General features: G+C 42.3%; 1 protein-coding gene across 3 annotated transcripts in view; it reads right to left on the bottom strand.

The window, feature by feature from the left end:
* Positions 1-24,816, bottom strand: part of ATP9A (ATPase phospholipid transporting 9A (putative)) — a 65,128-nt gene that overhangs the window by 10,703 nt on the left and 29,609 nt on the right. For all 3 annotated transcript variants that reach the window (XR_012045093.1, XR_012045092.1, XM_072878839.1), the window contains exons 10-23: positions 24,668-24,744; positions 23,905-24,065; positions 22,994-23,136; positions 22,094-22,206; positions 19,087-19,299; positions 13,518-13,679; positions 7,416-7,508; positions 6,500-6,583; positions 5,441-5,611; positions 3,402-3,500; positions 3,028-3,117; positions 2,736-2,880; positions 2,155-2,219; positions 1,224-1,379 (exon numbers count right to left, since the gene is read on the bottom strand). Coding sequence is in view for 1 of the 3 variants with exons in the window: in XM_072878839.1 (XP_072734940.1) it covers positions 1,224-1,379; positions 2,155-2,219; positions 2,736-2,880; positions 3,028-3,117; positions 3,402-3,500; positions 5,441-5,611; positions 6,500-6,583; positions 7,416-7,508; positions 13,518-13,679; positions 19,087-19,299; positions 22,094-22,206; positions 22,994-23,136; positions 23,905-24,065; positions 24,668-24,744 (1,772 nt within the window). In the remaining 2 variants the exon portion in view is untranslated. The remainder of the gene's footprint in view (positions 1-1,223; positions 1,380-2,154; positions 2,220-2,735; positions 2,881-3,027; positions 3,118-3,401; positions 3,501-5,440; positions 5,612-6,499; positions 6,584-7,415; positions 7,509-13,517; positions 13,680-19,086; positions 19,300-22,093; positions 22,207-22,993; positions 23,137-23,904; positions 24,066-24,667; positions 24,745-24,816) is intronic.

The raw sequence follows: 24,816 nt of genomic DNA, 5'->3' as shown, positions 1-24,816 counted from the left end.
AGAAAAGAACATAAAGAGTTTCCTCCAAAGCCCACTGGTTTGATCAAAGCTGTTCAGATGTTGTGAAGGACAGGTGAGTACTCATTCATGCCTGGATGATGATGCCTTCACAACGTAGAGTTAACACTCACTAGTACAAACTCCAAAGAGTTCAAGATTAATTTTTTTTTTTTTTTTTTTTGTCACAAGTCATGGGTTTGTTCTCTGTTCTTGGTTTTAGCTGCACAGTAAGCTAGATTGTCCCCTGAGTTTGAACCTGTTGTCTCTATGCATCCCTCTCCAACATGTTTATTCTAAAAAGGGGAGAGCGCGGAACCAGCCTTCTGAAAAATATCAAGTATTTCAGTTAAAAAAAACTTAGTATTTTTAAGGAATGTATCAGTACACTATGGCGTGGAAATGCAACTCCCAAAGAGTAACCTCTGTCCTTAACTGTAACTTTCACTCAAGTCACCACAGCTAAGAATGGAATTTGGCTCATAAACTCTTAAAGTCTCTTTCAACTCCCCCTACCAACTGGCAATTGCATTTTTGTTACGCTGAGGCTCAGCACATATGAACAATGTAAATTTTGTGAATACCAAATCTGTTTCTAAAGTTCCCTTTGAAATGGAGAGGAACAGACCGCCTCCACGTCGCTGCAGCAAGCTGCCGAGCACTTGGAAAGGTTAATACGTGCTTCAGCAGCCTTCGCAGCAGAGCTCCTGCGAACACTCCACAGCACACCCGACCGAGCTTTCAGTAACCTCATCAGGGGCGAACACTCCACAGCACACCCGACCGAGCTTTCCGTAACCTCATCAGGGTCTCAGCCAGGTCCTCCTCAGTTGCTTAACTTTGGTCTCACTATTTGAAGGCCTCACCTAAAACACACCTGAAAAGAAGTGCACTTACTCAGCAGAGACCTTCCTCAAGAGCAGTGCCCTGCTTCAGATTTTCAGTATTTCCTAGCATTACTAAAAGACAGCAAAGACGTGCTGCATCCCAGCAGTGTTTTCTAAGGTAGAATATTGTTTGTCCAGTTTTGGAGAAGTTGCTGATGTTTGTCCGATACCAGGAACTTTCTTATGTGTTTTCATACCCAAGTAACAACCTCAAGTTCCAACCCATGAAACTTTTCAGGAGAAGAAATAATTGCATCCAAAATGAAACACAGAACCCTTACTTTTTATTCTTGCTTTTTCACCTCTCCATTGGAAAAGCCCTCATAGCAGTCCATTTACCTGCATTGTACTGATGCACAAGCTTCTGTGGATTACAAACTGACTGAGAGCTGCAGACCGTTTGTAACTGTTCCTTCCATGCACCATTAGTAAACGACCCAGATGTTTAAACTGAGTGATAGAGAAATCAGCTGCAAGTGATGCCTGTTTTCCTTCCTGTGTACAACAGCAAGTAAAAGCATAGTGAGAGCATTTCATTATTGGAAACAAAGAAATATCGTATTATTATTTAGTTACCACTGACAGAATTTCCAAGAAAATTTGCAATACATTAGGTGGGGGAGAATATTACCTCAGTACTTCTGCCTTCCACCGTGGCTTTTAAGCAAAGAGCAAAAATATGAGGAGAATTCCCATTTGAACCCTGGCCTCCAATTCTAAGCAGCCCTCTGGATTATGATTCACAACATGCATGTTAACGTGACACTCGTATCAAGTCAGTTTTGAACACAAATTTTCAGTCTCAAAAGTTCACTCAATTTTAATGTTTTGGCTCACTGCAAGCAGAGTCTTTCCACTGCCGCCAAATCCAGTCTTGTCACTCCAAGCAGCTCCATATGCAGGACACAGAGCTCTAACTCAGAGTTTGCTTTCTAAACTAATATAATCAGGTTTTAATTGTACACATAGGGTGTACGTTATCAGAGTAATTACAACTCCAGCATTTGGAGTACCTATGCGTGATTAAAAACCCCCAAACTAACCACAATGGTCCAAATTTAGGGAATCTGCCAAGAACCAAATAATAAACGACCTCTGTTAAACAGTAGTCTCCTTTCCAGCCAAATTATTTTTCATAATGGTCTGATGATTATTCTTGTGGAAGCTTCTCACTGTCTTGCACAAATTTCTGAGGATTCATTTAAGAGTTAGTTGCAAACTAGCTTCTGAATTGCTATAGGAAATCTTATTAAACATGAGGTAATCTCACCTTTCCTTCAACTCCAACACCACAGTCAGCCTCCTGAATCATGCTAACATCATTCCCTCCATCACCTGCAGGTCAGAGCACACACAAAGGACATTGCTAGTCAAGCAACAGAGGCAACTTGCAACCCCATCAAAGGCATCTGCACAAGACTGTAATACTAGAAGAAACACTGAATCCTACTAATAAAGCAGGATTTTAAACAGAAGTTGGGAATTTATATTCTTTAAGAAGTTTTTTTTATAGACAGACAGGAATTCAAGGCCACTGATCACTTTATCTGATTTGTAGGTGTACCATTATACCTATAATACTGAAATAAAGCTCACAGGTTAACAATGGCACTTTATCTGATCCGTGTTCAAGGTCCGTTTTGCAAAGATACCACCCCAAATATTTATTAGTAGTTTGTCATTGAAGTTTCCATATGTAAAATTTCATCTTATCAATCATCCCACAAAAACACTATTCCCTAACTCAGCACTTCCAGGTGTTATGAGATGACATGGGACCATTCACTCAAAAAAAGAAAAAAAACAAAGACGCCATCCTACATGGTCATTCCTCCCTAGCTAGTCCCTTACCTACTGCACAGGTGAGTTTGCCGGTCCTTTCCTGGAGCAACCGCACGATCTGGGCTTTCTGCGTCGGAGCGCATCTGCAGCACACGACAGCAGGGCACTGGCAAGCCAGCTCCATGAACTCGTACTCATAGTACTTCAGACACACCTAATTTACAGAGATCAGAAGCATCACCCAGGTTTGCGCTATGAAAGTTTATTTCAAAAAACACCCCAAACAAGCAAACAAAAAATCCTCATTCAGCCACAGTGTTTTGGGGCTGTTCCTGAACAGCCTGAGGCGTTTGGAGCCTACCTCCAGCGAGTCACCAGAAATAACAAGAGCGCAGTCGTGTTTCCGGCGGAAGGCGTTCAGCTCTAGATGGGCTTCTCCACGGTTAGTCACCTGGGGAAAAAGATGGCAACTGAGGAACGGTTTGCTTCATTGGGGTGAAAAAACAAGCAAGCAAGTCTCATAGGGAGCAAAAGTAATACGGACAGGCAGCATGCTGAGTTATTCAGAGCACACAGTCAGATAAACAAAAGCTCAGGGGATAGAAAGCTGGGTCAAAAGAATAAAAATATTCTGGGTTTACTGCTGGAAAACAGTTGCAATCTCAGCACCCCTCCTGCTCCAGAATTTGGGATCCCGAACAAGCCTTGAGAGAGGGGAAGGTGGGTGTTACTCACTAGTCTGAATATATGGATGTCCTGTGTCCGTGTCACCAAATGTGCGTTCTTGGCTGTACACGTGGCTGTCTCTAACTTATCCCCTGTCAGCATCCACACCTAAAATCCAAATATTTAATGTATTAAATACAAAATTTAACAACCACGTCTGCAGGACATCTAGAAGTACCACCTGCCAGTTCAGGCATATAAAAGGACTGTTAGAATATATATATAAATTATTTTTCTAAAAAAGCTCTATTTTAAAACATACAAGAAAATTCTTACAGATGAAAGAAAGCAAAACTTTTAAAGAGGCTGAAACGCAAAAGAAGTTACAAACCATGTATAACCTTTTTCCCACCTGCAATATTTCAAGATTCTGCTGATAAACCCACAAAATGCAAGCTAAAGAATGTGTATGCGTGTGTTAATGTGTCCCACCCCAGCTATTTCTCGTATGCTGAAATAAGCGGGCCTTGCTGCAGAAAGATCCCTCATGGCCCTGCCTGAAATGTGGATGATGCAACTGGGGTTAGCTCACTGCTGATGTGTGCGTCTGGAACAGGCTAAGTTGGTTGGGGTTTTTTTTTTTTTAGATTTTTTTTTTTTTAAATATACACTGCTCCTTTTATTTTGTGCTGGTGAGGGGGGGCATTAGAAAGCAATGTGAGCAGCAATACTCAGCAGCAATACCCTGTTATAATCTGGCAGGGAATTCCCTCAACAGTGTAAATATATCAGAGTTTGTTTTGTTTTTTCCACTGGTGTTTTTATTCTTTCAAGACACCGCCCAGGAATATTTAACAGAACTTCAAAAAAAGAAAAACACAAAACAACCCACCACCAAACAAAACCCAAAAAACACACAAAGACACACTTATTTGTTTAATAATCTGAGGTTGGAAAATGATTTGATTTTAACAAGATGGTCCCTGTAACGAATTACCAGACTGCCTTCACTCTTGATTTACTTCTTGCATGCAATACCCTAACGAACATACCATTGCAAGGAGTGCTCAGAAGTGCTGCACTCGCTGCGCGATGACACGCTCCACACCCTGACACTGACTCCAGCCAAGGTGAAAAGAAAAAATGAAACTGCTTTGGAATAACTGGCCTGGGCTACGTCGCAGGGGGAGAAAGCCATAATGCTGCTAAGGAGCTTTGTCTGATTCTGCTCATCTCACTTCTCTGCTGAAGTCCCTGCTGTTTACAAGGACGGATCCAAACAGAAAGAACTTTTGGAAGCCTCTTCCAAGCCTTGAATTCCACTTCCTACCTAAATCCCAAACACACAGCCCTGCTTTGGATTCACAGCATGGCTCAAGATTTTTGCTCACTTTGTTACTTAAAGCAGAGAAACCACAACCAGAACTTTTAACCTACTTTTCTTGCCCAAATCTGAATGTTTAGTCCAGTATTTTTTTTTCCTTTTGCAAGTCCAGGATCTGACTGACAAGTTTTCAGAGAGAGAAACTAAGGCACCACACCGCTTCCCTCACCACTGAGCACAGCTCAGGCCATAAGTGTCTGAGTCTCAGATGCCGGAGCCCGGAAAGCTGGAAAAAAAAATGTCCAGTCCCTGATTCTCTTGGCTCAGACCCCCTCTAGTGGCTACTGAAAACATGTATATTCACAGCCCAGTGCGTCAACCCCAGCACGGGAGTTTGTGCCCCAGGGACCAAACATCCAAACCGGTCTTGTTTCATGCAACCATCTGAAAGAAACAATTGCCCCAAAGTCTCCTGTCGCTACCCTCCTGCCTACACACGCGGTTCCTCTGCAGAAGGAGCCAGAGCATGTTAGGGAAGAAAAGCACAAAAGGTGACATGCTTTCAGGCGTTTTGTTAACATTTACTACTTCCAGCATGTTCTGTTCCCAAAGTGACGTTTAAAATGCCTCGGCCAGCCCCACTGTTCCCAGTCGCAAAGGGCACCTGGTGAAACGTTTACCTTGACAGGGCCCCCAAACTGTCTTAATTTACCATCTGTAGGACAGTACCACACACTCCAGAGGGTCTAGGTGTTCCTGCTAGGTAGCATTAGGTTTGGCAGACCTTAATGCCAGCATTTCTCAGTGTCTCCAGAGTGGGTCTGACGTCCGTCTGCAGCTGATCCTCCACACCGGTGAGACACAGCAGCTCCATCTCCATTTCCAGGCTCTCAATGACTGTGGCTACCTTCAGGGAGCGGTCATGCACACTTAGCTTCGCCTGGACGTAGCGTGCCTGAGGACAGAGCAGACACGGCCACAGTCACTCACACAGCCAGCCTGCATTTTTGTGGAATAAAGGGTTAACCAGCACAAGGGCTAACCAGTTAACCTCCCTCCGTTAACTGTCATTCAGGGATGCCACCTGTAACGGCTGGTGAACACGAGGCGTGTGTTACAGAATAAGGCGGAAAATATTTCAGGAAGTTTTTGTCATTTTGTTCCTGCCCTGTGCCAGCCAGGCAGCATGGTGCGCAGCGCGCCCTTGCGCACACCAGCGCGCAGCAGCTGCTGCAGTGACACCTGCAGAAAGCCTGGAAGCGACTCCCTCACACCACAGGTCTAACCACGGCTTCTGCGACGAACAAACGAGGGCAAGAGAGCATCCTAAACGCTTCCACCGTCTCACCTCTGCATTTAACCAAACAGTTCTCCTTCATGTTTTGCCTGCCTGGGGTAAGCAAATTAGTGCTGTGTGTAGAGACCCATCTAACAAACCCCACGCATAAAGCCTGTGTTTCCATGAAGCCTGGCTGGGTTATATTCTGATTGTTTGTAGTTTCCCTGGATGTCAGAATGCAACAATGAAAATTAAAAGCCAACACATTTCCCCACACAAACACAACTCGTCTAACAAATGATGAATATTTGCAGGATTTATAACCACAAAAGATTGTAAGGCAGGATTCAGGAACTGTTTTGGAGGGTCCTGGCTGGGATCCAATTTCATACATATCACTTAAAAAGCCACTTTGATTAAAAGAACAGCAAGAAATTGAGGAATGGCAACTCTAGCAGAAGGAGTAGGGAGATGAGAGGCGGCATTATCACAAGAGGTCTGTGAGAATCACTTCAGTGATTGTTTGTTTAAAAACAAAGGAAAAAAAACAAAATAAAAACTTACTTCGAAGTCTTGATACTGCTCTTCCGTCAGAGACTTCTTGGCTACGACAAGAACCCTCAGGCCTTCCCGAGCCATGTTACCACACTGGAAAGAAGTATCACATTGTAAACCATGAACTGCATCTCAAGTAAGATGATTTATGCACAGCATTGCAGAGATGGCAATGTAAGATAGCAGGTTAAGAAAATAACTGCCCCATTTGAGCAACCCCAGTGAGTCTATAACATCTGATAAAGTGCATGATAAACCCAAGAAGAAAAAAGGAGATTTGCAATGGTTTGTAATCTATCCCAGTGATCAGAAACAAAAGTGTCCTCTGCTATACCAGTGTGTCAAACAACCCCATTGATTTCATTTTCTCTGTAAGTAAAAGGACACAAGCCTTTGATTTGTAGACTTCACATCTTTGGCCCTAAACTCTTTAAAATAAGACCAAGGTATATTATTTCTTTGAACATTAGGGTTTTGGGGTGGGGAGAAGCAGTAACTGAAGCTACCACTATGAACTCTGTGTCAACATTACTACTAACTTGACAAACATATCCCAGTACAAAGCTGCCAAGTGTAGTTTTGAAATTAGACCTTTCAGTCTAAAATAAATCCAAACACAGGATCAAGCCCAGGACAAATTTGGTGACCTTGAGTGGCAATCAGTTTTGAGCAAAATCCATTTTATTTGCAGGACTTATTCTGCACTAAATATGTTGAGCTTGCCAGCTGACTGCCTCGTTACTGCATATATATTTGGCTGAAGACTAATCCAATGAATTGCCAAGATCAGAGACCTTCTGGCTTGCAGATGTTTTAGCAGTTATGTCCACTCTGCCACACTGACAAGCTTTGTCATGCGTTGCCCTGGAAGGAGAAAAGCACTCGCGTGAGAAACCCTCCCTAGGTGGGAGAGATGGCCCCATACCTCCTCTTCCAGCCAGTCGTTGTACTGCACGATCCCAGCCATCACCACATCAGCCCCCTTCATGTAGAAGGTGATCTCTCCTGTTGATTCATCCTGCAGATAAGAAACAGAAGAGTCTAAGTTGGGCCAATATCAGCATATTTGGAGTGGTCTCAGCAAACTAAGTGACGAGTTTTCTGCGCATGAGTCACAGTGACAGGCTGAAGGTCCATCTGGCTCAGCATCTTGTCTCGGGGCTGAAAGGAGATGCCTATTCAATTGCAACTTGGTTACTCGCAGCAGGAATTAATGCTTTAGTCAAGGATGATCAGCTTTTTGATTGGCAACACGTGATTTCCATGCAGACACCTCTCAATCCTGACTGCATGTGCCTTTGGAATAACTTCTAGCCCTCACCCTGAAAATTTACTTACCTGAAACAATAACAGATGCACGAAGCTTAACAGAGTAAAAATCACTCTAATTTACCCCCTCTGTTACATTATATGGCATAAGCATAATTAAAGTTTATGCTTACTGCAGAAAGGTTAGATTGCTGCAGGCCTTATCTGATCCAAGTAATTTGTAGGCTGCAAGGAAAGCATATTTACATTACCACAAATTAAAAAATCCCTTCTAACCAGGCAGATATTTAAGGAGGTCACAGCTATTAGTATTACAAGCTAATGGAAACCCTGGCAATTTCCTCAAAGGAGACAAAACAATGAGTAAGGAAAAAACTGCTCTGTAAACCAAGATAGCCACCAGGGATAGGAAGAAAATAAACTTAACATATGAAAACAAAAAGCCCAGGAAAGTCTGGAAATAGACAGCTGTGAACGAAGGGGGGAAAGTACTTTAGGAAAAAAAGAAATGAAAGAAAAGCACAGTGGACACTTTTTCATTCTCACACTATTTAGTATACGTGTCAGTCTGCCCCGCCATTACAGAAACTAGTGGTGAAGGTTCTCACACATGAAGAGTTTGAGTCGGTAGGTAAAAGCCTAACGTCCTGTGGCACTGGCAAAACAGAGTTTACATCCACAGAAAAAAAAAAAAGAAAAAATAAAAAAGCAGCACCTGATGTGAATGTTAAAAACACAAAGAGAAGTAAGTGTCTTTGCTAGCGAAATTAAGCATCAGCCAAGGATAATGAAGCTCCTTTACTGAGCATTTTTGCCAAGCTCATAGAGATATTCACAAGGAAGATTCTTATAATTAAGCTGAAGCATGGTTTTCAATGTCCTGAGACATCCAGCCTTCATATACCAACACCCACACATCCCACATGCCCAAAGCAAAATGCGTGTCACTCTACCAAAACAACTAGAATCTGCTTAAATAAAACACAAGCTTTTGGCAGTAGCCAAAGGTAAAGGTTTATCTTTTAAATTCTTTGATTAAAAAGTGTCTAACAACATCTCTGTAGGAAACTGAATAAAAAGACTCCACTTCCCGTGCTGCAGAACTGGCTTAAGATAGTTTAGATTTTTTGTCCAATATAAATACTGTATCAGCTATCTCCTTGCATTAGTCATTTCCTCTCACCGAGTTCAATAGGAGGTTAGTGCGTTCTCATATTATGGTAAGATCACACTATAAATCTACACAGAGATTTGCCAGTTATATTGTTTTGGAGAGGCATCTTTTTCCACCGTGGTCTGACTCTGGCCACGGTTCAAAGGCTTCTTTCAATTACAGATATGACAATAGCACTATCTTTGCTTTACAACAAAGATCATTCCACATGGGTAAGGGGAAAAATAACGCAAAGAAAAAGAAGAATGGAAAATATTGTGGTCAAACAAACAGGCCTTCTTTCAAGAAGAAGATAAGTCAGTAAGCAGTACGGTGAAGGGTGGCTGCTTTGGTAGAACAAGACTTCTTAGAACTGAAATAATCAGCTACAGAAATGACAGTTGATCACAAGTAAACAAGCAGATATTGCAAAAATATCCCAAACGAGGCAACATCTGCTACTCGTTTTCAATATTAACTACTAATTTATTTACTAAAAGTTATGTGTTGAAGGAGATCTTTTTATAGGAGCCAGAGCGGACAGGACCAGCAGGGGAGACGGGCGTCTCTGCCAAGGATTTCAGTAACAGCATTACTGGGCTGGACGCATGAATCACTTGCTGAAACTCTATACCCAGATTGTACAGGAAGCCTCGCAAGACGATCGCAATGGCTCCCACTAGCCGAAAAAACTGCAGTTTATAAGAATGGGCAATATCTGTATAGTTGAGCAGAAAATACTACTGTTTGAATCCTGCTCGCTACAATCCTGAGTGCCGTTTCATTCTGCAGCTTCTCCCTCCCTCCCCTCCCCAGCTGCTCACTGCATCTGTTGGCTTCTGGATACTTCACGCTACTTTCCCTCCCCTTACTTCTGTTTTTTAAGCAAGCAGCACCATTTTAGAAGATGCAAGGTGTTTACCTCTTCAGTGTAAGTTGTGGATCAAAACCAAAGAGTGCCGACACATGCATACATGTATGTTTAATAAAAGAAAATTTTACTTGACAACTACCTATTTATAAACTCTTCTTTTTTTCTTTTTTCTTTTTTTTTTAATGAAAATGAAAAGATTGAAAATATTATTCTGGAGTATACAGGAATGTGGCAAAGTAATACCCAGGCAGCCAGCATCTGCTACTCTGCAAAACCTGTTTCTGCACAGGGTGCTGATTTTAGTGGCTTAGCAGCAGCTCAATGGCTGCAAAATAAAGACACTCAATTAACAAGCACAACAAAGAGGGGCCAATGCTTCTGTTAACAGTATTTACAGTCAGGATCTGTCCCTGATCTTGCTCCCACTGACCACAAGTAGGAGGTTTGCTGGTTTTGGCAGCAGTAATATTCTAAATACAGAAATGCAAAATAGAAACCTTTTTCTTCCTAAAGGGGGAGACTATAGATCATAGATAATTTAAAAGGAATAAGCCTCAAACCAAGGAGGGGAAAAAAAAGAGGACTCCTTCTCACTTAGATGAGAAAATTTAAGGGCATCCACTTCTCTGCTGAGCATATAATCACAATTTAATGAAGCATACCCTGACTTTGATGCTTAGCCCACTTCTTACACCTTGGATAAACAACACCTCATCAAAAGTTTGCACTTAGGCAATGGGGGAGGGAGGTTAGTCCTCCCTCTTTTATTGCTAATATTTTTATTCTAGGTATCAAAAAGGTTGCCTGAAGCCTCCACATCATTTTCACTATAAAAACAACTAATCTGAAGAATTTACACTTGCTGTATTTAAATGGGTATGCACTACACTTGTTGCAGCTATCCCACAGAGCACGAGACATTCGTGGGAACACTAATGACTGTGTACGTTCAAATGCATTCAGTCGGATCTCTAGGTTCACAGATTTAACACACTGATTACTTTGTACAAGCTCAGTCTATCAGCCCACTTCAACTAACATTCCTGCCCTTGGGCATGTTTTAATATTCCAAAGCCTGGAACAACTTGAAATACAAATTTATCCCCCCCCCCCCACACACACTGTACTGTGGTGTGTGATTCAGAACTTAAAAGCAGTTCCTTGAGCAACAGGAGATCCAGGTCCAAAATACTCAGGTAAGATAGCACAAATACAGCCATTTGCATGAGCTTTAACAATTTTCAGTCTGCACTAAACACAGCTTGTCCTTCATGGGTTTGCAAAAATAATTACATGCACATATTACAGTTCCATCTTTATCACCAAATCTCTTGGTAACAGGAATACTGAAGTTCTCTGTAATATTTGTTGCTGTTGAATACAACCACTGCCTTGCTCCATTTTACATCATCCCTTCACGGTGCCATTTATCACAGGGGCTGAGCTCTTCCAGGGGTCCAGAGAAGCTGAGATTTGTGAAGCTACCAAACATCAGCCAACAAAGCAGACCAAATTAATCTGCTACTGATGAGGCTCACGTTTGCAACACTGGTCCTGACTGTTTCTAACTAAAAACAAAGGCTACTCCTCCTACTGTTATAACCTAAAATACATGAGGCAGAAGATATTTTTACACCCTATTTCCAGATATCCCAAAATAAACATGCAGCAACCCATTTTTACCACAAAGTAAATGGAGGGGGAAGAAGACGACAAAAGAAAAAACCCACCAATTTTACCTATTCTCCCCACCCTAAATAACAAAGCTGAAGATCCCATAAAATGACACAACAAATCATATCTTGCCCTGGATTATAGGTTTCATATTCATGTTTTAGATTCCTGGTACCAATTATCTGTCTGTACTCTCAGTAAAAAACACAAGGATGTTTTAACTATCTCCAAAATAAATATTCAAACTGCTTCACCTTGTTTGCTTCGCAGGCAAATGGAAGTGCCTTACCATAGCTGGCTTTGTTTATCTTACTAACATTGATTCTCTACCACTATCTTGAAAACTAATGATGATAATGGTGACAACTGATCTCAACTGTTTTTAACACCCACACTTTCTTCTTCTTCTTTCTTTTTAAGGCAATTTTTTTCTGAGAGGCCGATCTTATCTTGTATTTGTGTATAAAAAACCCCACAAAGTTACGCGTACAATTTCAGCTGGGCATGTATTTACTGTGTGCAGTGCCTGCTGCTGCTGATAAAGGTACTTGCAAAAATGCACCTTTTTACCTTAAATCAGCTATTTTCAGACCCTGTTCATGACACCATGTTCTCAGCATGGCTGCGGGCTCTGTTATACAGCTCAAAAAATATCTCCACAGTTCCCTGCAGCTACAAGTGCCTCCTCCTGCAGTGTTGTACTTCTGCAGGGTCTAACAGGAGTTTCAATGCCTGGCAGAGATCTGGGGAGCACTTCCACAATACCTCTAACAATATCCTAAAGTTATTTGTTGTGGCATCAGTCCAGGAACCCCTCCCTCCTTCCCACTTGCTGCCACCTCCATCACCTCCTCTTGTACCACCACAACTGCTTTGGAGACACAGTGTAAGCTGGACCCACAAACCTGCTTGGGTTCCTGCTCCTGGCTGGCCCTGAGGGGGGAAAGCACTTGTGACCTGGGTCGACTCACAGCCCCAGTCCACCGTATAGCCCGCCCAGCTCTGCCAGCACGACTGTGGCATGGACACAACAGGAAGGGCAGGAGCTTTTGGACAGATGAAAAGACAACCCCAGGGATGCAGAGCGAGGCTTCAAAGTCAGCTCAAGCTTCCCTGAGACGCTGCTGGTGCCGGCTCCCTTGGAGAGAGCAGTCCTGCCCCTACTGGGCTTCTCTTCCTCCTCGCTGTGTCGGCCACTGTGGGAGGGGACACAGAATTTGGGTCCCAGGAGACACAGTAACTGTGACTGTTTCTTTCGCTGGCAGTGCTAGCTTCAAGCTTTCCTGAAACAACAGCCTTACCTGAGAGAACATGACATCTCTACTGATTATCAAAGCTGTTGAGCCTTGGTTCAGCACACAGACAGCCAAAACATTTGGATTTTAGCTCTTCTGTCCCACCAGTCCCTCCTATGTCTCCTTCCACCTTGCACTTGTAGCAAAAATCCTGTCCCCACCTTGCACATGTAGCAAAAATCCTGTCCCAACATTTTCCAGCATCTCCAGGGCCCTCGGTTTCACAGTCAGAGGGAAATGCTCCATTGCATTGCCAAAGACGTGCTTTCACAGTTGGTGGCCATGCTGGCTGACGGACTGGCCAGACACCCGTCCCCAGCCTGACATTGCCCCCAGCAGTGCCCTACAGGAACCAATACGTGCAGACAGAGGAGCTGTACGGCTGAAACCCACCCCAGAGTACATAACGAATTAAAAACATGAGCGGGGTGGAGCAGCTGGAGGAAGCTGGAAGCTTAGGCTCCTTGTTATTTTGAACAAGGGACTAAAGATGTCTCAGGGCACTACAGCACTTACTGCCAAATATGGCCATGGAAAAGGACGTATCGCTAAACAAACCCAACAATGAGATGCTATTAGCTCAAAATAGAGAACCAGCTTATAGCCTGAGGTAGGAGGGACTCCAAAACTCAAGCCAGGAAGAACAGCACAGCTGAGAGCAAATGTTTCATACGTTGAAACATATGAAACATTTCACATGTTTCATACGTTGCATTAGCAGGAGATTCACAAAGACACGAGCACTTACTGGAAGCCACTTACCCGAACAATTATCCCCATGCGCTTGCTCTCGTAAGTGAAGGGGAAGATCTGGAGGATGGTGAAGTTCAGGATGTGGCCACCCGGTGTCCTCAGCTGCACGGAGGACTGGTCTCTGCCCACCAGCGTTAAACCCACGCTCTCGGTCCACTGTACCAGGGCCACCTGAGAGGAGAAGGCCATGGTGAGCGCGGCCAGCCCACGCCACGCCTCCGCTGAGCGGACAGCGGGTAGGGGCTGCAAAGAAGTTCGTTACTCATCAATGGTGCTATAGAGTGGATCCGTTCATATACGCAGGTGCTCCTATATGGGTCTTTCTGGTGGGCTTCTCCTGAAGTTAGAAGCTTACCAACAGTATTTTTGGGGTTTGGGCAGCCCAGCTCCTGTCTGATTCAGCTGCCAGGCTGTCCTAGACTCTCAGCAGGAGGTGGTCAGCCCCCCGCCTTCGACTGCCCCATCCTGAAGGACAACCCTTCAGCAAGGGCAGGCACAGGTACCCTCCCACCCAGGCCTGGGGTGCCCAAACCTCAGCTTGGGCACATCAGGTAGATCTCTTCACAAACATTTACTTTTTGAATGTGCTATTTCCCAGCTTGCTGTTTATGAAATCAGGAATCCAAAACGATGCACTCACCCTGAATTTACAGTATCAAAGCCAGAAATACTAATGCAGAGCACATTAAAAACTGACATTAAAAATTGACATTAAAACTGCAAAGGAACAAAATGAGCTCCGTGTTATACTCTATCTGTTTGGTAGTAACAATTCATCAACAACTTTCAACCTCTGTACTGATGAGCAAGACAGCTGAAGGCTGGCTCATAGACACTTCTCAGCAAAGAAACCCTTCTCCCCCAAAGTTTAAAAAAAACAAATCAAAAAACCCAAAACAAACCCCAGATTTTTCAAGGCACACACCAGAACTCATTTAATTGAACTTATGTGGGTATCATTCTGACCGCAGCTTCTAATATTTAAGGACCTACAACACTGAATTCTTTACAAGCTTTCACTAGATTGCAACCAGAGTCATGACAGAAGACCGAAGTCTTTATTTTGCTTCTCTGACAATCCCCCCAGAATCCCCTCCTCAGCCGACACATCCATCTAAGATTGAGCCTGCTGAGATATGGGGGTTTAACTCTAGAAGCTGTCTTGGCAGTAACGGATGGGAGCAGCAGCTGACGTGAGCCCATATATCACTGGCCTCCAGAAAGGATCAAGGGATACTTTCTCCAAACAGACACGAAATACTGAAGTATTTTGCAGTGACATTTTCAAAGGCATGAGAGTGCTGGGCACATGGTTGCTGCTGACTTGAAGGTTAATCATCCCTTGTGCCTTTCAGGTTCTGCCTTTACTGCCTTAAGTGACCACAAATACCTTAGACAAAAATGGAATTTATTTTGGGAAATCACATACACGAGATACAGATAAAAATGGAATCTACAAATACCTGCACTGAGTCAAGATTTTACTAGATGAATTGATACAATTGGGTCTATTTGGAGAATCTTTTGTGAACTCAGCTCCCTTTCATCCACAATTAGGCTTAAAAGACAACCTAAAATAAACTTTTACTTTCATAAAGTAGTCTTAAATCACCAGATAAAAAAAAATTAGTTGAGTTGGCTTTGCATTGCAAGACCTTTAAACTAATTTGAATCAATGTTTGTTTTAATATTAGCAAGTTTTTGCAGCCTTATTCACAAAGATTACAACAAATCAAAGGCTCTTTCAAGCTTATCTTTTTCAAAAGTTTCCTCAAGCCATTCTTAGTGCATTAAAGTGTGCAGTTAGATAATCCTCCTAACAGTCTCCCAGTGCAGAGATGGAGCTTGGGTTTCTAATACTCTGGTTAATAAATAATTATTGAGAACTTTTCACAGCATGATGTTACGTGATGTTCAGTGTGTGCAGCCCATGTTGGTAAGCTGCAAATGTCTGGAGATACAAATCTCTGCTTCCAGCTCAGCCTGTTAAAGCATCTCCTTTGCTACTTTCTTTCACAGACGCCTCCCTCCTTCCCTGACAGCGTTTCATTTAAATCCTACGTCAGGAAGCATTTAAACCTCCTGAAAGAAAAGCCTTGAGCAGAGGAACAAATGGATGCGCAGCACGTCAGAGGTGCTAGTCGTGCACATGACACGCTTCAAACTAACTGCATTGCATTGCGCAACGCCAGTCATTTCGGATGGCCCTGAGACCACAAAAGGGTACGTCAATGGGAGGGGAAGAATAATGAAAGAAATCCCCCTTTTCCATGCTGCTCCCAAGCAGGCGTGGGTCCTGTCAGCCCTTAATGGCCCTCCAGGTGAACTGCGTTCAGCCCCGGAGGGGAAGTGCAGCTGACCCCTTTGAACACACCACTTCCCAGACTCTATAGTACTTAATGAATAATTACTGAGAGAGAAAGTGATATAATTTTGAAGTGATCCTATCAGATGTTCTAAAAGCATTGAAATTACCATCCCCATTCAACAGGCAACACAATGGGCCCAGCCTCTGGGAAGTGCCGTGGCACCAGTGGACAACACTGATGGCAACAGAAGTGCCGATGGCTCTTCTGGTCGGGTCTGGGCACCCCGGGATGGGGAGCACGTTCCCAGCTCGGTGCGAGACAGAAGAGGTTTACTCTGCGCCGTGCAAACAGATAGCTAGATGTGCTCTCAGTCACAGCGAAAAGATGAGAAACATTCAAGATGCGAAAATATATTTACAACTTAAACCGAGGAGATTTAAAAGCAGGCATGAAATCCCTCAAACACCTTCAAGAGAGCCCTTGCTCCCTGATGAGGGGAAATCAATAAAAAGTCCCTCACCATGCTCCAGGAGTTTGCAGCTCCGTCCAGGTCAAGTCAGATACAGATCTGAGCACTACAGCAGAGCAGCTATAGCAGCTCGGCACACTATCCCCCAAACTTTGCTCTTTCCGACAACTAAATTACCCAAGCCACCACCAAAGTGGATATCGACTAATAAATTTCATTCTAAAGAGACAGATTGATCCTTCTGTGCCATGAGGTGCTCTACAAACGTCCCATTTAGGGTTGCCTAGGCAGGCAGACAACAGGCAGAAACCAATTGATCGGTGCACCCTTTCATGTCCTGGCAGCTGTGGCGGGTTGTCAGGGTTAAAGACTGTTTGCCCAGGAATCCCAGGCACTCTTATCTCTGATCAGATTATATCTATTTCATTTCCCCTGTTAGTTACTGTATGGCTACAGCTGACACGCTTGCAGAGCCCCAAGGCTGTAACCGATATCTGAATAAAGATACTTCAAGACTTCTAAATGGCAGCGTGCACAGGAAACAAATTTAGGAAATCCTGCTTTCTGTTACAGGAAATGAATCCTATGCCAACTGGTAGAAATTACTCTTGCTGTTAAAGTAAAGAGAATACAAGTTTTTGTACTCATTTCATAAACTGACCTTCCCTGCCATGGCAATATTTTATTGATATAGGATTTCAAAGGCTGGCTTTAACAGGAGTCCAAAGCCATTCCCCTACAGGGAATGTTATTTAACAGCATCGCTCTCTTCTCAAGGACTCGACTTCTGCTGATCCTGCGTTTTGTACCATCTAGTATGACATACACAGAGCACGTCTAAACAATATTTGTATATTGAAGACCTACAGACAAGATTTCCTCAGTGCAGCAAAGCATATCTGATTTCTAAACCCGCTGTAATTCTCTACTTAAGACACCACAAGAAAGGAAAAAAGAATTTAAACAATAATCTTGGAAGGATTAGTTATCATGCTATAGTAAAACAAACAAACAATAATGCCTTGGGTATTTGAGACAAATTGCTGCATAAATATTTTAAAGACAGAACTGTACAAAGTGAAAAAGGAAAAGAAAAATCACCGACTTCACTATATACCACAGTATATATGTAAACAAACAGAGGATCTGTGCAAAAATAGTCAGTAAATGCTTTTCGGGAAAAAAACCTTAAATGCAGATCACAAAAATTACCATCTGGAAGTCATTCAGAACTTGTTTCAATCCAAAGGCAGTTGATTTCTGTAAGCTGTCTTTACATGGGAGAGCAACACATTAGAGGAGAAAAGCAGGTAAGCAAAACACCGACCTAGATTATGTGGTGGGAGAGGACACACACACACACACACGTGCACGCACACTGCTCACCAGCTCCAAAGCCAGGGAGCACCAAGTGCTTGTTGTCACTGTAGGCACATCAATGGAGGAGGGGGGAAAAAACAAAGATGCAGCTTTTGTATCATACAGACAAGAACACATTACGTGAAATGAATGAATTGCCTACTTGGGAATAACAACACTATAGGGAATATTTTGAATGTACATGAAATGTGGAAACTAACTTTGTGTGCCAGTCTTTCATTAACACATGCAACAATTTCAGAATCCTCAATTTCATAGCCGGGCTAATGAATAAATTTATTTCTATGCAAACAATTTCTCACCTCTAACAATGAGGAAAGCCAGCTTCTCTTTTGATGTCAAAGGTGAAAAGGTTATTATCAGAGGCAAATCCGTTTCATTTGGGGCAATAAAAGGAAGAACCCTTCGAATGTAGTCAAATGGGCAATACAATCTCATACTGCCAGTAGGATTCTTATGGGAAGTTTCAAACTTCAGTATCTTTCAATGGCATAGAGGAAGTGTAATTGCACAAATTAATAGAAAACAAATCGGTTTACCTTGGTTGCACTAAAGAAGGTGTATCCAAGAAGCATAACTAATACATGAAACCATATTTTATTCCTCCTGTCTTCGTCACAGAAGGAAACAACACTCTAACTAGATTTTCCAAATTTTGCAGAAGGTGGCAAAGAGCACTTTAATTGTAAGTCCTGTATTGAACCTGATCTCTCAAGTGTCCAATAAAAGTTTCCAGCGAGTCTCTGAAGACCTGCAAAGTTTCTCTCTACTGTACCACCCTGCGTAGCCCTGGCTGGACTGGGTGCCGGCAGAGAACTGGCAGGGCACAGCTTTGCTCAGGGACAAACTCCTGTGGACTTCCATTACTCTGCAGAATTAGTTGGGGCTCTGGGTCTGTCCCGTCTGCACGGGAAGGGATGTGTCCTGGGTTAGCAGTGCTACCCAGTGTGACTTACAACTTTTCACTTCCTCTGGAAGTTTGAACACTTTGCAGATCAGGGACAAGCTGACTTGTGGGAGTGCTCGAACCCCCTCCCACAAGTCATTCTCCCCCCCCCCCCCAACAAGACAAGAATGCCTATCATTTACCAAACATGGTCAAAGGGACTCATGGCCTTGAACTGCAAAATATACCCTGGACAAAAGGTCCAGAAACATGAGCAAAACTCTGCGATGCAGAGGCTGATAAACAGCCAGATACTAGTCACCATGTAGCTCTGTAGCTTCAGGCAGAAAGGCAGATTTGGCTGAAGTATATCAGCTGAGAGGGCACTTATGGTCTATTCATGGGTTATCAGTGCAATAAATGCATTAAAACAGTATCCCCTTCACTAGACTGGAGTACTTTCACCAAATAATTTTTTTTCCAGCAACAAGCAAGGTCATATTTATATTTTTATACACCCAAATGGATACGGACCTCATCAGGACTGGAGGCCTGGTACACCCTGCAGGAGTCCTCATAGTGTCTCTCGGCTTCAGCCTGGTCCGTCACCCCGTTGGACTCGTACACCGGTGTCACGTTGTGGCACAGTGCGATTGCCTTCACCGCTTCATGCACTCGGCTGCTCATGGTTTTACGCACCTTGGTGGCTAAGGTAAGGCCCTTCACAGCAGGTGGGTCCTGAGATTGCTTATAAAAAAGGAAAGCAGAATAAAGTCTTATTGGAGGAAAAAAAAAAAGATTTAAATTAAGTTTTTACTTCAGTGAAGACCATATATGTAGCAGCTGTGCAGACTCTTATGTCCCTGGGAATGAGATGCACTCTTCATACACCTTAACTCAGACCATCACTGGGAACACACCCCAGCGTAATGCAACTTCTTTATTGTTGTTACTGGTGGAGTAAAGTGTCCCAAAAGATTTACCTACGTTTTTGGAACAGTACGCTGAGAAAAAGACCCTTTGTTGCAGATCCACCAAACGCTGATTGGTGAAAGACCAAAGTCAGAAGACTCAGTGAAACCACTTTTTGCTCCACAAAAGACCAGTGGCTCTGAAAATTTAGAGTCAATTGGCTTTCATGTGCAAGAGAATATAATTGCTGAAAACAGAAAACAGATGACTCGTATGGACCTAGAAAATCTTAATTACATTCATTTAATTTTTAATACTATTTTTAGTATCAGAATGGGAGTCTTCAGATAATTGCACAATTACTAAATTATCCTGGTTGAAGAAGGGACACACAGTGATCTAGTTTCCTGCTCTGTTAACCTTTAGTGTCAAGAGGACAAAAGTTTCACTTCCAGGTCAAAGGCCACAACATGGTAAAAATAAGAGCCAAGAATAAGAACTACAGTTCAAAATGAATCATTGCCAGCAAATGCTTCTCATTATAAGGAATCTCACTTGGTAACGATAAACGTTTTATGAGACATATCCTTTACCAGTGTAATTCCAGGTGCTATTTTCCACACTCTAGTGATCAGGACACATAAGATCTTCAAATTTAATACTGCTGCTCATCAGCACTGTTGCAACAGGCTTTTACCAAACCAAACAACAGCAAACCCTCAGCTGAAGTGCATTTAGACTGACATACAGCACTAGTCAAATACTGAACTAGTCACAATCACCAAAAGGTTCTTGACAAATATTGAATACTTTGGCAAATAATTAACCAGTAGTCAAGTTTTCTCCGGAGACTGAGTACAAAATGAGGGCAAATAGATCTGAAGTCTGAGGGGGGTTTTGTTTTGGTTTTGGGTTTTTTTGTTGTTTGTTTGTTTTTTAAGTATAGTTCAGTCATTTAAGGGTCTCAACACCAAGAGAAGAACCAAATGCTAAGAAAGCAGAGGAGGGAAAGAGAGAGATAGCTAGGAGTTACAAGTTACCCGAGACACATGCCAGTGAAAAAGATAATTACTCAAAATACCAGGTATTTATCTACTATCATATGCTTAGTTAAAAGCACATTGTAGCCTGACAGTCTGCCTAGGGAAAAGCTATGCCACCAACCAGATCACTGAGGTCAAGGAAACCTGCTGTGCGTCTTTCCCACCATGAACAAAATCAAAAAATAAAAATCCTATTTACAGTAAGTACATAGTGCCTTTTTCCAGGCAAGAATGCTGGCTTCATGTTTCACTTGGGGGGGGGGGGTATAGAAAGTGCACTTCACTCTAAAAATCTCTCAAGCAAAGCAAAAACAATGTGACATGAAAAACCCAGTTCACTGCATTGGGTGTGCATGCCCAAGGAAAAGCACAGGCACTTCGAAAATGACTTCTGCGGTTTCTGTAGGAATGAAGCAATTCCACAACTATTGAGAAATGAAAATGCTTGACATGTGACATGGGAGTAGTAACTCACCACTAGCATCTGCAGACTGTGTCTGTGGAATCACATTTTGCAAAAGAGAAAATCTAATTGTCAGTCACAAGAAAGTTATTTCTAGCTGCAGTTGAAAGAACGGTTGTTAGCAGAAAATGAAAAATAATGCTTCCATGATTACATAATTAGTGACAATTCTTAAATCTTTTATAAGTACCAGTGGCTGGAACATCAGCCACTGACAGCTGATTATTGTTTTTTTAAAAGGTAGTAATATTCTTAAGTAAAACCTCATCCCTTGTTTTAAGAAGGAAGTGCACGTATCTATAGGAAGTTTCAATTGATAAGCATCTTGTCTGCTGTAACATGCTAAGAAATACAGTTTGCTGACCCAGACAAGTCACATGGCATTACCTGGTTATCATACAAAACTGAAATAAGTCTAAGAGTAGAGATGAAAGCTTTTTAGATGCTGGCTCACCCAGTGATACTGAAAGAGGAATGCAAGGGAGACACTTCCCAAAACAGGATTTTCCTGTTCTATACTTTACATGTTGACTTTGCTGCCTTCTTTAGCTGCAGATACTTCTCAAAGCAGATGTCAGTTATGCACCATATAAGATCATTGGTGCATTAGTGAAAAAGTCCCACTTTTACCATTTTCTTTTTTAACCATCAGGCCTAAAGCAGCGATACTAGCACACTTGTTCTCTGCTACTGCTTACTAAGTACCTATGGTTCCTCTTCCTTTATTATTGCCCCAGTACTCAAACAGCAACTTAATCCACTGAATATTACCCAGAGCGAATTTTTCAACGAAGTAAACACTGTGGTTGCTGTAAATAGTGAATATCTAAATAAAAGTATGCTATTTTACAATCAGGCCTCGGTAGCAAGACACAGGCATGTACGCGCACACCTACAGATCTGTGCACGTGCTGTGGCAGCTAAAGACTGGTGGGTGTGAAACAATCTATGAATGTAATAAGCAATCATTATAATATTTATGTATTAAGCATCCAACGACCTTCAGACTTTTTCAAAAAAGTAATGGTTAATAGGCAGATCCCTGCCATATTAATTCACCATTAGACCAGTGACCCGGAAAACTGTTTTGTAAACAGAGTTAAGCAACGCAATTTAATTCTACCTGCGTGTATATACTGAATATGTGGCTCTGCACTTCATCCATGGAGTCCAGGCCGTAAGCTACCGTTCCCAGGTGAAGTCGCTTGAAGACCATCTCATTCTGCGTAAGAGTTCCTGTAACAGAAGCAGCACCAGACATGGAGCAGGAACCACCACGCCTATTCCCCAGCACACGTTCTCGTCCTTGCTGTACTCCAAATTCAAGAGAAACTGGGCCAGAAGCTGAATCAGTCACTGCACCACGCTCTCAGCACAGGCTGAGGCCAGCAAAAAGACAATATTAACAAACCTGAGGGCTGATTCTCCCGGGAAGTAGTGGTGCACATCACTGTGCCAGTAAGTAAGAATGAGATTTATCCCAAAGTTAATGCCAGCAAGAGCTGCGGGCATAATTCCGGTCCTGTTGGAACCAAAGAAAACTTCTGGAAACAACTTCCATGGGACCAGGATTTTATGTCAGACCAAGCTTTTCATTACAGCTTAGGTCTTCTGCATTCAAGCTCAACTTTAAAAGTGTAAGGACTTAGCAGACAGACTGATGGAACATTTCGGCCTACATGTCTAAGTGATCTTCAACTGGCTTTGAAAACTAACTCTAAAAAGTTGCTTTTAATTTTATTTTTACCCTCAGCTTTTGGTTTAATAGCACACTTGAAGTATTCTTTGAAGTAGCATAATATTCCTGTCCTATCTTACTTATAGTGCATTCAGAACAAAAAAAAATGCAATTCCCCCCCCACCCCCCCCCAAACTGATTAAATCATATTGTCAAAGTGGCAGGAAATACATATTGCTTCTAGTCCAAAGAAATCTTACATTATACTCTCTGGCTGGCCAAAAATGTAACAAAATCCAAACAACAACATACCATGACTCAAAACTGTATTTTCTAGATAGATACCTGTTTTGTCTGTAAGCAAATAGGATATCCTCCCCAGCTGCTCAGGAATAGTGCTGGACCGAACCACAGTCCCAGGGATTTTGGAATCTCTGCGGATCACCCAGCTGTAGACAATTTTCCCCATGTCCAGATTCACACGTAAACTATGCAGGAGGAAGGGGAAAAAGAAAAAGAAAATGTATCTTCAGTTAAACTTTGGAAAAAATCATTGTGAACGGCACAGTGCAACGAAAGGACACATCTTCCATGCTGAATTTGAGCTGCCAAAGAGGGCGTTTTGGGAGAAGTATATTCGAAGTCAGTGGTTGGGTGGCAAATGGGGAGAAGGACTGTGCATTGCTGCAGTGGTACTGTAATTCAAAGACAGATGATAAAATTATCTTGAGAAGAACAGATATAATTTGAGGGGAAGATGGACAGAGACAAGTAAGGACAGCGTGATTGATACACAGACAGCAGGTTAAAAATGGAACTGAAATGAATCCCAGACCTACACCGAAAGTAACAATCTACTTACTAATGTAGTGCAATTAAATATTAAAGTTTAAGTCCCCTCCAAAAGGCAATCAGGTCCTATTACACTACATGCTGTATAAATATCTCTCCTTTTCCATTTTTTGCTCTGCTCTTATCAAGGTAACCAGGCAGCCCAAACACGTGAGAGAAGGGGCCTTAAATGACTAATCCACAGCCTGGGTTAGAGTCACTGAACGGGTGAATATGCTAAACAAATTCAGCAGAAACAACAAAGCAATTCTTACGTTGATTAGTAATTTGATTTCTATTTCTAGATTTGCTTACTTGTCAAATGAGGAACAGATAAAGAGTTTACATGCTTGTTCATACTAGAAGCATGGAGGAGGATGCAAAGGAAACAGTATTTTGCTGGGAAGAATTAGCAATTGCCTTACCTAATGGGAATGATGTTTGAGAACAGAAGGAGAAATCTTATGATCTGAAGATACCAACGGCCAGCAAAGTGCTGAAGGGCCACCATGACAAGCGAGACCACCACAAGAGCCCCAAACAGGATCTTGGTAAGACAGTTCACTTCCAAATCAAAAAGACCAATCTAAAGAAATAAAATAAAGACATTTCAAACACACAAAAGAAGACGTGAGCTCAGTGTAACATTCACAAAGGGAATGAACTGCCATATCCAAAGAGCCATTCTCCACTAGTCGACGACTTCTCTTTTAAAACACTACAAACATATTTAAATTTATAAGCAATACTGTTGCCAGCTTACTAGATAAGAGTTCCATCCTTTGGAAGCTAAGCAATGCATGGAGAGGTGTGAAAGGACGCATGCTGCCAAAAGCTGCAGACTATATAAAACATCCCTGCGCCTTGTCTTAGCTTTGCTATAATAGAAGAATGCAGCAAAATAAGCTTTCCTATTCTAACTGGGACTATCTCATTATAACCATATAAAACAATGTTTTTACCAATCTTAAAAAAGTGAGAAGACACATGCAGAATAGGATCAAAAAAATAAGGAGAAATAGGTTCTGCTATGGTAGCTATCTTAAATCATAGGCTAGAAGATATGAATCATTATTCCTATGGAGTTGTCCCTATAGTGTGTATATATAGCATTTGGAAGGATTTTCTTTAAAAAATGGTAAATTTCTGCCCCTTTTTATTTATTATAAGACTGTTTCCTTACCATACCTTACTTCTTGGGTTTGAAGTATTCATCACGCTGCGCAGTTCCCTTCCAGTGTAGAGCACAACACCCACAACAGTACCTAAACAAAACAGAGCATGCATCAGCTGCAGAAAAACAACCCTGTTTGTTTTCTCTACAAAAGTACTTGTTG

The sequence above is a fragment of the Ciconia boyciana genome, chromosome 14 (assembly GCF_034638445.1).
Source record: "Ciconia boyciana chromosome 14, ASM3463844v1, whole genome shotgun sequence".
NCBI classification, from domain to species: Eukaryota; Metazoa; Chordata; class Aves; order Ciconiiformes; family Ciconiidae; genus Ciconia; species Ciconia boyciana.
The sequence above is the reverse complement of the archived record's forward strand: the minus strand, read 5'-3'. Positions and strand labels throughout refer to the sequence as shown.